General features: G+C 35.8%; 2 protein-coding genes across 2 annotated transcripts; one reads left to right on the top strand and one right to left on the bottom strand.

Annotated features, from left to right (window-relative positions):
- The first annotated feature begins 1,288 nt into the window (after window positions 1-1,288).
- On the top strand, window positions 1,289-6,571 carry LOC117930158. Its single transcript, XM_034850643.1, has 8 exons — window positions 1,289-1,690; window positions 2,382-2,448; window positions 3,288-3,355; window positions 3,481-3,635; window positions 3,745-3,815; window positions 4,788-4,856; window positions 5,363-5,463; window positions 5,942-6,571. The coding sequence occupies exons 1-8, from the start codon at window positions 1,427-1,429 to the stop codon at window positions 6,233-6,235; spliced, it is 1,089 nt and encodes a 362-aa protein (XP_034706534.1). The 5' UTR covers window positions 1,289-1,426; the 3' UTR covers window positions 6,236-6,571.
- Window positions 6,572-7,030: 459 nt separating this feature from the next.
- Window positions 7,031-10,654, bottom strand: LOC117930157 (pentatricopeptide repeat-containing protein At4g01990, mitochondrial-like). The gene is made up of 2 exons (XM_034850642.1): window positions 10,321-10,654; window positions 7,031-8,771 (listed from the first exon to the last, which is right to left on the bottom strand). Exons 1-2 carry the CDS (start codon window positions 10,570-10,572, stop codon window positions 7,533-7,535), a joined length of 1,491 nt encoding a protein of 496 aa, XP_034706533.1. The 5' UTR covers window positions 10,573-10,654; the 3' UTR covers window positions 7,031-7,532.
- Between the last annotated feature and the right edge of the window lie 795 nt (window positions 10,655-11,449).

Raw genomic sequence — 11,449 nt, 5'->3', positions numbered from 1 at the left:
TCAAAGATTTATGTAAGATAAAATTAATTTTTATTTTTTAAAAAATTATTTTAAACAAATTGGAGTGATTACTTTTTTTCAAAACATAAAATAAATTATTTTACAGGCTACTAAATCAAAAATAAATTTAAAAATTAATAAATCATTTTTATATGTTTATCCAAATCGAATTCATTTATTTTTTACAAATTAATTTTTTTAAAATACTCAATATTTTAATTATATTTGATTTTTTTTCATATTTAAAATATTAAACTAAATTTTCAAAAATTGTAAAGTCTATTTGATAATTATTTTTTAAAACATTTAGTAAAAACTGTTTTGTGATGTTTTATAAAATAAAAATCTATTTGAAAATTTGAAATATTTGAAATATTTTTAAATATGTTTTATAAATAAATTTTATGTTTAAAATTTTATTTTTAATCATTTTACATATTTATATAATTATTTTTTAAAATAATTCTTACAAAATAAGTGAAAACAACTAAAAAATATTTTCAAAAATCAACTTGTTTTTTTTTTTTAACAAAAAATAAAATACAGTTTTTAATTATCAAATATGTTTTTGTTTTTTGTTCTTGAGAATATAAAACTATTTTTGAAAATAGAGACCAAACATACGTTTAATTTTATTTTCCTTCAAATCTTAGTTATTTCCTAAAACCAAAGATAGAGTTAAGAATTATGATTTCAAATTTGGGGCCATTTGCTAGCATGGGGCCAAGTCGAGCTAGTTTTACATTGGGCCAAGCCAACCGTACTTGATTAATGATACCAATGATCAAGAATTAAAAAATAAAAAATAAAATAGGGCTCATTTGGGAATATTTTGCTACCCAATGAGATAGTGCTACCCAAGTAGTTAATGGATGGTCCTGCCAGGCCCAATAAGCCTGGTCTGAAATTCAAGGCTCAAATTGGAGCCCAGTATGGATTTGGGCTTTTAGGCCCATTTCAAACACTCTTTCTCCTCCCTCATCCCTAGCCCATCAAATCCACTTAATTCATTTATAGATTATATCAAACAGGGTCTAAATTGTTTACACAGTAGTATTTATTAAATCTAAGTTATTTAGAAAAAAATATAATTAAATTTAACAAAAGAGTTTTTGACTTCTCAAAAAGTCAATCCGAATGAGAAATGGACATGAGGCGGGTCGAGGATAGAAGTGGTTCTAAACTACCCAAAATAAGCCCACAAGGCCCAAAGTAGGTGGGGCCCGGCCCATTCCTTCAATTTAATTTCAATATAAGATAAGTCAAAACAGTAATTTCGCACAGTCGTCGTCGCCCCCTGGGCGGCGGCGCCGGTCTAACCTCCCTATTAATACAGACCAACCTCCTCAATTCGACGTCTCAAGATTTCCTCCCGAGCGTCGTCGTTTCAACAAGCGTCGTCGTTTCAAAAAACGTCGTCGTTTCAATGCATCTCCAGTTTGTTGTTCCCCTCATCCTCATCCTCGGGTCAACCCAGACCCACCTGGCGAACTCGCACCAAGAATCGGGGGAGTGGAGCTGCGAGCCGGACTTGGAGACTCGGATTCACGCCGAGTACAAGCCTGGACTCGTCACCCTCGACGGCCACGCCGATGATTGGAGCGACGTCGATGGGTTGGAGCTCTCTCTCCTCCCAGCTTTGGACCCAGATGAAGATCACCAGTACAAAGGTGGCAAAATGACTGTTAAGGTCTGTTTGGATATGGGTTCCTCCGTTTTGGGTCATCTTTTCTTGCATGAGTTACATGGGTTTCTCCGTTTTTCTCTTTTCTGAATTGGGTTGGATTAGTTTTTTCCTGGGTTTGTTGAGTATCAATGATTTTGAGTTACATGGGTTTCTCTGTTTTTCTGTTTTTGGAAATGGGTCGGATCAGATTTTTTGTGGGTTTGTTCAATATCTATGGTTTTCGGTTTGTCGGTTTTGTATTTGAGGGGTTTTGAATTTTAGGGTTTGGGTTTTGTTTGGTGGGAAATACTTTTCTTACCATGCTAATTAATGAAGTGATTTGATTATTTGGCTCTGAAAAGGAAAGGGATTACGATTGCCCATTTTATGGGTTTCTAGTAAAATTGTCGATTTGTTTGCCTCCATTTGGATTGGATGACGGATAGTGGGAGAAAAAAAAGATGAAACAAAGGAGAGAGAAAGTGGAAGCAAATAAAAAGTTCGGCCTTTTTCCACAGGGAATGAAAATATTTGAACGTTTCAAGTTTTTAAATATTTTCCCTTATATTCCACTTTCTTTCCTTTTTTGGTTGCAAATCAAACAAGTGAATTTCAGATTTCTTCTTCCTTTTATTTAGTGTGGCTTTTTTTCTTTTTCCTGGTTTTTTTCCCCTCTTTTAGGGTCTTTTAGGTTATAATCTTCTTGATTTTGTAGGCTTTGCATGATGGAAAGGATATCTTCTTCATGTTGCAAGTTGATGGAGACTATGCTTACTCAAAAGGTGAGTGAATGTTTCATGTCATAGTGGGACAACTTTGCTTTGGAAAGGTGCTCGAATGGTTGAATTTGATTGTTCTAGCTCGGTTTCTAAACTGTGGACACCTAAAACTTATTTAAGAGGTTGATCATCGAACTTAGGTTAATTTTCAGGTTCTATTAAACGTGTGCAGAAAAATGGATGGCTATTTGTCATTTTCATGAATTTATACATGAAGTGCTGTTACATGGTTGTGATGATTTATTGGTATGGCATACATATATGATGTCATGGTTGTGATTTACATTTAAAATGGTGGTAGTTTGCACAAAGATTGTATAGCTACAATTTCAATTCAAAGGGTGAAGATAAGATCTTTCATTAGCCCCAGAACACGCTAAAGACAATTTTTTCCCCAAATTCCGCTGGGTCATAGTTGTCCAATGCTTTATGGATGACACTAGCAGGAAGTGTGGAGATCTTTTTAGCCCCAAAATAGAAGAAATATAACAAGACAAGCTTTGTCCTCTAAATCTGCTGGGTTGTAGTTCTCCAATGCTTTATGGATGACACTAAAAAGAAGCAGATGGGAGTAGCAATTCTCAAGGGAGGTTAGCTTCCTTTGTAAATTGGAAGCATGCTCCTCCAAGTATTTAAGGCCTTTCTTTTTTTGTTGTCATTGTCATTTGAGTGTTATCCTAACTGTCCAAAATTTGCTAATACTGATCTGATAGTCCAGTCTACTTAAGATATTATCTTTACTTGAAGTGCACTTTCTGTTGAGTTTTTCTAATTTTTTTGCTAAATTAAAATTCTTGACATGGCGATCTTAGGCTAAAAAGGGTTTGTTCTTGTGTGACACAGCAACAATAACAAATGCCCATCTGTTGCTCTCATGTTTCAAATTGGTGAGAATGCTACATATCATAATGTAAGCTTCTTTGGCTGTCAATTGCTTGTGTTGGATCTCATATGAAATTAATAGTACCTGTTGGTCTTCTTTGCTCCCCTTTTCTTTTAATTTTAAAGAACTGAGAATGGTTTCATTGCGACTAGATGGGTGGGTGCAAGGAGGAGCCAGATAAATGCACTAGCAAAACTTGTCGTGGCAATGAAGTTGACATTATGCACTTTTCAATTGGAAATGCTATTCCAGGAAGGCTTTATGGTGGCAATCCAATAGACAATGGAGAAGGGAATGGAGGTGACAGGTAGAACCATAGTGTAGCTCATATCTCATCATATTGTAGTCTTTAGTGAAAGGTGAAACAATTTGGTCTAGGTCATAACTCTCTGTTTCTTTTGGCTTTTCATGATCAGATTCGGTCATTTGGTTGATCTGTATGCCTGGAATCCACATTGTCGACACCTTGATGGACTTGGCCCTTCTGGTAATTACAGGATTGAAATTTTTGTCTCTTTTTTCTCAAATCCGGCCATTGACTGCTGGCACATCCATCCTCTTGTCACTCCTATAAGTAAATTAATATCTGTTCATTTAAGTATGCATGCTATCACATTTTCTAGGATGGTTTATCTATAGTTCTTATGTCCAAAAGAGATGTGTTGATGGGAAGTCAAAAGTCTAATAACTCTCATGATTAAAATTAGTGTCCATTATGCAAGCATGCATCCACACAAATTTTAATGCTCTGCTTATTGTATTCCTAAACACAGTTTAACCAAGTTATCATATATTTGCTTAGGGGACAACCTTTTGGACTCTATCTAACCTAACCTGGTCACTCCATTGAGGGACTCTTCCAGTGGACCATCCAATGCTCTTATTTGCAATTACTTTAGATTTTGTTGACTCTGGTTTGAGACAGAGGGACAAAGGAAGTCTAAGAAGTGTAGAAAGCTCTATTTCTTTCTGTTTCTTTTTGAGTATTAGTTTGAGTACTGACTATTGGCCTTAAATGTGCTGCCCTGTCAAATGAAGTTTTCCATCTGAAGTTTCATAATATGAAAATAGAACTATGGGTTTGAAAGAAGCAAAGGAATATCGTTGAATGCAAGGTTTGAAGAAAAATAACATGTTTTCATGAGCTAAGAAGAGGCTATATTTTCACTTTTCAGAAGCAAAAGAGGGAAAATGTTTATAAACAACTCAGTCGGTTAAAGCTTGAGACAATATTGTCTTTGTTATGTCTATAGTCTTTCCTGTTTTCATAGTTTTTAAGCTTGGAAAAACAGGTATTACATAATAGGTGGACAACCAGTATAAACCTTTAGTCACATAAATATTCCATTCTTATGCCATCAATCACATTAGTGGTTGCTGGTGGCTTAACTTGGTCTCGTTTTCCATTTTTGGATAAATCTCCAAAAAAATAATGTTTGAACTGCTTCCATGTTTTCAGGAAATGATACCAGTGCACAGAATAACTGGAAGGGGGCATGGTGGCATGGTAGTCTTGCAATGCATTCAGGTATCCATTCATCACTTGTTCTTTATTCAACTTTAATATTCCGGTTCCACCAATTTGGTGTTAGGGAAACTATGTTCAAGAGCTGGTTGTGGAGAACTCACTGCTACCATGTTGGACAAACAGATAACAAATTTTAGAATTCTTTATAATAAAGACATGCATTTTTAATTCAATTTTTGGTAGGCTGCTTTCTGGAAAATAATCTAGCAGCCCATGTCTCATTCATGATATTCATACCGGGAGCTGATTTTTCAAGTCCCTTTTTCTTTTTGTTAATGTAAGAAAAATTGGTATCCCTTGTGGTTCTAAAACAATGATATCCTTTCTGAGTTCTGTTCTGTTCAATTCAAAAAATGCAGTTTTGACTTATTGTTGTCCTTAGCTAAGGTGGCCACCCAATTTAACATGCATCATGCATACATGTCTGGAATGGGTTTTCCCTGCGGCAGCTGAACCTTGTAGTGCTAATTGCTGTTTGTGGTGTTGTTGGCAACTTCCACTCACAGGTTTTGTGGAAGAAGACAGCCCTTATGCATCATCAGGTCAGAAGGGTACATACTATTTTGAATTTTCGAGGCCTTTGAGAACAATGGATCGTCTTCAACAGGTTCCATCTTTGCTACTGCTTACTTTCTTACTTTTATAGCCTGCAATGCCATTTTGAAAGCTTAGACAAGCCCTAGATTATAGCCTGATCCAGAACGCAGAACCACTAGAATCCTTGAACTGGATTTTTTAAGTTAAAAGTTTTTAGGATGAGGACATTTCGGTCTCTGGTGCCATAGCATTTGATAGTTCTAGCTCTTCATGTAGAAGATTTGCCACAATCAAAATTTCCAAAATGATAATGAACACATTAGAATGATTTCATTTCCTCTTATATTTCCAAATGCTGTTCATATTTATGTACCCCCAACTGCCATAGTAAGTTTAGAGTAACTTCATGAACATTTTCCATCATTATACCAATAAGGCTGGCCTAAAAGATTAAAAGCTTCAAGCTAGGAAATTTGGGTTCTTCAAGCTTGCACATATTCTACATTAAATTGAAAACAAAATTGAAGCACTGCTCTTTGTAAATGCAGGATGTTCAATTCACCATTGGTCAAACAAGCAAGATTTCAGTGGCATTCTGGTATCCAGTTGATGGGAACCCATGGCATGGATCTGGGCACTATTCTATTAGGTGTGACTGGGTACCTTTAGATATCGCTTTAGTCAGTTCTGAGCTTAGCAAGGTGGCTTCAACAAGCTCTTGGGATGCTGCCAGCGCCTTCTCTGTCCTCATCTCCGTGGTCGCCTTTTGCATATCTATTTTTGTTGGGTACTGGGTTTCTAGGTCCAAAGCTGTCCCCTTTACGCCCATAGACCGGCTTTGAGGTGTCCATGCAGCTTATCATTGGTGAGGGTGGTTGGGTTCGAGCAGGGCAGGGCTTTTTATTATTCTTCTTCTGTTATGAGTTGGATCCCATTAATACTATGGGTTGCATGGCTTCTTCTGTTTCATTTGTTTCCTTAGGGAAGAAAAAGATAAAAGTCAAATAGAATCATTTGTTGTCAATTCTTGTTGTTCGGTAGAATACAACTCTTTCCTCCTCTCCCACATTGGCATACTTTTTCTTTGTAAAGCAGTCTTTTGATAACCATCAAGAGACCAGAGAGGCCAACTGGTTGGGTTGGACAACTTGGACCATCAACCATTTCTGTTTATGGCCTATCAGAATTCAGAGACCAGTTTGAGAGGCATCTGAGGTTTCTTTCTCATCTCTTGAACCCTTCGACTTCCATGAAACTCTGTTGGATTGGATGTTTGCACAATGACACTGCCTTTCGGCATCGACCTACTTCATGCAACAACCTGGATCAATGAAGCAGAGAGCAAAAACAATGATATGTCATGCAATTTTTTAATAAAAAAAATTGATACTTTTTTTATAAGATTGATACATGGGAACCGGTATGAGTCCTACTGATGTTGGTTTCCTCCCAATTTTCAACTGTGACACATCATACCCTTCCAATAGGGAAGCCTGTGCTAGGACAGCTGATACAAACTTAAAAAGTTTCCCTTGAACAGAGAAAGTACTGGACAGTCTTAATCTGATAAAGCAAACCATGATCTTCACATGGGAACCTGTATGAGTACTACTCATGTTGGTTTCCGCATCATGCCCTTCCAATAGGGAAGCCTACTAAGACAGTTGATACAAACTTCAAAAGTCTCAATGTACAGATAAAGTACTGGGCAGTCTTAATCTGATAAAGCAAGCCATGTTCTTCACATAATTTTTAACATAAAATCAAAAGATTAGAAGATGGTTACTTCCACAATTTGTAAAGAAAGACGAGAAAAACAACCAAAATGTAAAATAAGAAACTACCGCTCTGTCCATAGAATTGTCTATTTAACAAACAAAACAGCTCCTTAGAAGGCAGTATTCAACCAGCACACCAAATTCAAGCTCATTGGAAGAGATCACCGTCTCCCATTGTCCCTGATCGGCTCCCCAAATACTGTCCAAGGCTGATGTAGTTAAAAGTCTTGTGTCTGCAACTACAAATTTATGTATGAACCGAAGTCTATGTTTTTATGCTTCCATTCATCATGAATGGAAATAGCAATTCAAGAACATCGCAAATTGTGCTCTTATTCTGGATTTCTCTAAACTTGCTAGCCTACTTGGGACAGACTTTTTGAAGCAATTTCTCAGTTTCAGAGCTTATCTCAATGCCGACGTCCTTCATTCTCTCTGACATCAGAGGTTCCTCTTTCCCAGCAGCTATATATGTACGAAGCAGAGAATCATAGATCTTAGAATCAAGGCGACTGATCTTCCTCATGGTCTCACAGAACTTCTCAGCACTGTCCACATCTTTTACCTCCTCAAAATATTCCAGAAACATGGTGATAGTTTCTTCAGTGGGAAACCACTTATTGTTTTCTGGATCAGCTTTAGATGCACCCATGTCTAAATACTTCATAGCCAAATCGAGCTGGTGCTTCTTCAAGTAGAATTTCATGAACAAATCCAGTGTCTTTAACTTGAGCTCAGGCCCCCTTTTCGCTATACTTTCAGATAGCAGGTTGGCTTCCTCAATCATCTCTCGATTAAGATAAGATTCTAACATGACATTTGACAACCGAACATCATAGGTTGAGCAGCCTGACTCCCACTCTTTAAAACACTTTTCAAGGCCAGCCACATCCCCCAGCTTAGACAAAGCCAAAAGCATGATAAGATAGCTCTTATTATTGATTTTTGGATGAGCCAACTTCAAAGATTCCCATGCCCTATTAACCCCCTCCAAATTAGAGGTTCGTGCATACAAGTTGATAAGCATGCGGAAAGCCTCAGGATCATGTAAATTTTTATTTTGCTCAAGCTTTTGAAGAGCATAATTGGCCTTCTTAGTATGCCCTGCATCAACATAAATGTTAGCTAGATTTCCATATGTAAACCAATCACGTTCAACCCCCCTTTTCTTCATCTTCTCCAAAACTTGCTCCACAGCTTCAAAATCTTTAACGGAAGCATAGCTGTTCATCAATAGATTATATGTATATAAATCTGCTGGAATGTCCTTCTCTTCCATTTCATGTACCAGTGAGGGCACTTTTTCAGGTTGGCCAACCCTCAAGTAAAGGGAAATCATATTATTATAGCTTAAAGCACTAGACACAAAATTCAGCTCTTTCAACTTCTTAAATAGCTCCACAGCTTTGTCCAGCATATTCTCCTTGCAGTAACAGTTAAGAAGTGCACCATAGGTTTTATTCGTCTTTGCAGATTCTTGGAGGCTGTTAAAGTAATTTTCTGCTTGGGCAATTCCCTCAGTCTTGGCAAGAAGATCTATACGTATGGCACGATCAGCGTTGTTCAAATCATTTTTACTTTTTTCCATCCATTCATATATCTGCAAGTTAGGGGGAAAAGGTGAGGAAGAATTAAGAAACACCAAGTAATACAAACCCAGCAGCAGCAACAACACAAACTGATGAGATACTGTTAAATCAGCATTTCCGTAGTTGGCTATGTAGGCAAAAATCCAAATACCCCCAACAATAGTACTTCACGGAATGTGCCAATGGGGGAAAAAACTACTTATCTAAAGTTCCTAGACAACCATAATTTATTTTTACAATTCTGTGTCAACAGAACTTCTCACTGCTGAGATATGGCTTCTGGTGATTTGCTGATGCACCTTCAGATGCATACGGGACCATATGACAAGTTTAGGATTCAAGAATAACTGAGAACTGGGAATAATTCAAAGCACAGGAATTCGTCTAAAAATCATGTTAAAAGTATTCAAGAAGCCATTGTTATTGTCCAGAAAAAAAAACAGGAAACGAACACCAAAACAAATTTAAGGGTACACTCAAGTGGATTCAACTTTGAAGCCTATGATTTACGCATCAAAAAATGAAGGAAAAAGTACAATCACCAGGGTATAATTCCTAACTTTCACAATTCAAAGTTCTTTGCCCAAATAAGTAGGACAATAAGGAGATGCTCAACAATTTGACGAATGCCCAAATGAAGATTAACATGCAAAACATTCAGGATATAAACTTGATTGGGGAGACATTTTAGAAAACCACTATTCACAACCCCATCAATGTTCAATTTACTAAATTAATTCATTTCAAAAACTCCATTTGGAAAAAAAAAAAAAAAAAAAAATCAGTCACAAACAACAAATCATACAAATAAGGCTGATGTAGAAATGCTATCTCTAGGTAAAAATTACTCAAACATCATTCAAGCCTCTACACAAGAAAATCAATCAATTAAAGCATTAGCCATAAAACTATGAAACCAGTGATAAAAATTGCACTCTAACTAACCCCAACAATTTTATCTAATTGAATCAAATAGTCCATTTGGTTGCTAAGCAATTTAAAGAATAGTACAGAGATTAAAACCTTTGAACCACAAATTTACAAGTGTTTGGGATCTGCAAAAGCAAAGAGCTTGATACAACTGAACCCAAGGAAACTACTTAGCCTAGTTGAATTAAGCTTCTGGGGAGGGACTTAAGCAATCATAACATTTGAAAATTTCTTTTCTTGTTCTTCATTTTCTCAGCAACCAAATGGGTAGGAAATTTTGTATCATGAGAAAAACCCAGTAATTAACCCTTTTCTTTTCCTTCGTTTTTCCAGCAACCAAATAGACAAAACCAGTTCATCACCGATTTGAACTGCAGGAAAGAGCTACATTCAAGACACGACACAGAAAGACGAAGATCCAAAATTTTCCTTCCATTTTCTTTCATTTTTCTTTATTTCCTGAACGACCAAACGGACAAATCAGTTTCGATGATCACCGGTTCAAAAATGGGGTTTAAAAAAAGCACCGTTCAAACGCAAAAACCCAACGTTCCATCCCTTTCTTTAATTTTTACTCCATTATCTCGGAAACCAAACAGACCAAAAACCCAACAAAACATCGATACAAACCTGGGCGGCGTGCTTGTACTTCTTGAACCTGCGAAGCTGATTCACACAGCTAATCATATCAAACCTCTTCACGGATTTGCCCTCCTTCACCCACTTATCAAGCGTCTCTGCCACATCGCCCTCTGTGCCTCTCAGAGCTGAGAGCTTCCAGTACAGTGAAGCCTCTTTGTCTTTTGCCGCCGTCGCCGTCGAGAACCATCTTGGCGTTGCCACAGATCTCATCAGAACCAGACGGCTAGTGTTGCTCGCCATTTCTCTGGGTTTGAGGATGTGATGATGCAGGGTTTAGCTAGGGTTTTGGAAGGAGCCTAAGAGAGTGGAGCCTTCAGTGACAAATAGAAGGTAAACAAAAACGACGCCGTTTTATAATTTTTGTTATTGAAATGTTTTAAGCATCTAGGAAAATTAGCCATGTGCACAATTAGTTCACTACTTCCTCCCTGTATTTTTTTTTTTTTTGAGAAAAATAAATCAACAAAAACATATTTTACTATCTATAACCATTCTTTTAATTGAGTTTTGAACATTTTATCTAAAAATCAATTAAGATATAGTAAGAATAAACTAAACTTTTTATGAAAATTCGTTATCATACCTCATGAGCTTATTTTAAAAACCATTATTTGGATGATCAATTCTCAAACTTAATAATATTGAGAATACGATTGGTATGATCTCTGATTTTTAAATTTTCTATTCTTATTTCTTTGTAACAATAATTGTAACTTAAATATTTTTACAATTTCAATTTACAAGTTTATTTATTAATTATTTATTTTGTTTTGTTTAAAAGGTATAAATTCAAGAGATATTTTAGTCTAATTTTACCAAATTATTAAGCTAGTTTTGTCTCTTTTAATTTATTTTGTTTGTTTAATAATTGTTTTAATTATTAAATTTTATTTTTGTTTTGATGGTGTAAAAATGGTATTAGACTCAAGTAATTGTTTTTAAACTTGTTTTAATTTAAGACTAAATTATTATTATTATTATTATATAATTATTAAATATATTTTTATTTTAAAATTACAACTATAAAAAAATATTTAGTGTATAAAAAACACTTTAAAGCCTTTAGATATATATTCTAAAATACTAAAATATAAGTGATCTCCATCCTAACCTTATT

Source organism: Vitis riparia, chromosome 14 (assembly GCF_004353265.1).
Source record: "Vitis riparia cultivar Riparia Gloire de Montpellier isolate 1030 chromosome 14, EGFV_Vit.rip_1.0, whole genome shotgun sequence".
Taxonomy (NCBI): domain Eukaryota; kingdom Viridiplantae; phylum Streptophyta; class Magnoliopsida; order Vitales; family Vitaceae; genus Vitis; species Vitis riparia.
The sequence above is the reverse complement of the archived record's forward strand: the minus strand, read 5'-3'. Positions and strand labels throughout refer to the sequence as shown.

Coding starts and splice junctions, on each gene's coding strand:
- LOC117930158 (XM_034850643.1), top strand. CDS start 1,427: ATGCATCTCCAGTTTGTTGTTCCCCTCATCCTCATCCTCGGGTCAACC. Junction 3,636..3,744: donor GAAGGGAATGGAGGTGACAG/GTAGAACCATAG, acceptor TTTCATGATCAG/ATTCGGTCATTTGGTTGATC. Junction 3,816..4,787: donor TGATGGACTTGGCCCTTCTG/GTAATTACAGGA, acceptor CCATGTTTTCAG/GAAATGATACCAGTGCACAG.
- LOC117930157 (XM_034850642.1), bottom strand. CDS start 10,572: ATGGCGAGCAACACTAGCCGTCTGGTTCTGATGAGATCTGTGGCAACG. Junction 8,772..10,320: donor AGTACAAGCACGCCGCCCAG/GTTTGTATCGAT, acceptor CCTAACTTGCAG/ATATATGAATGGATGGAAAA.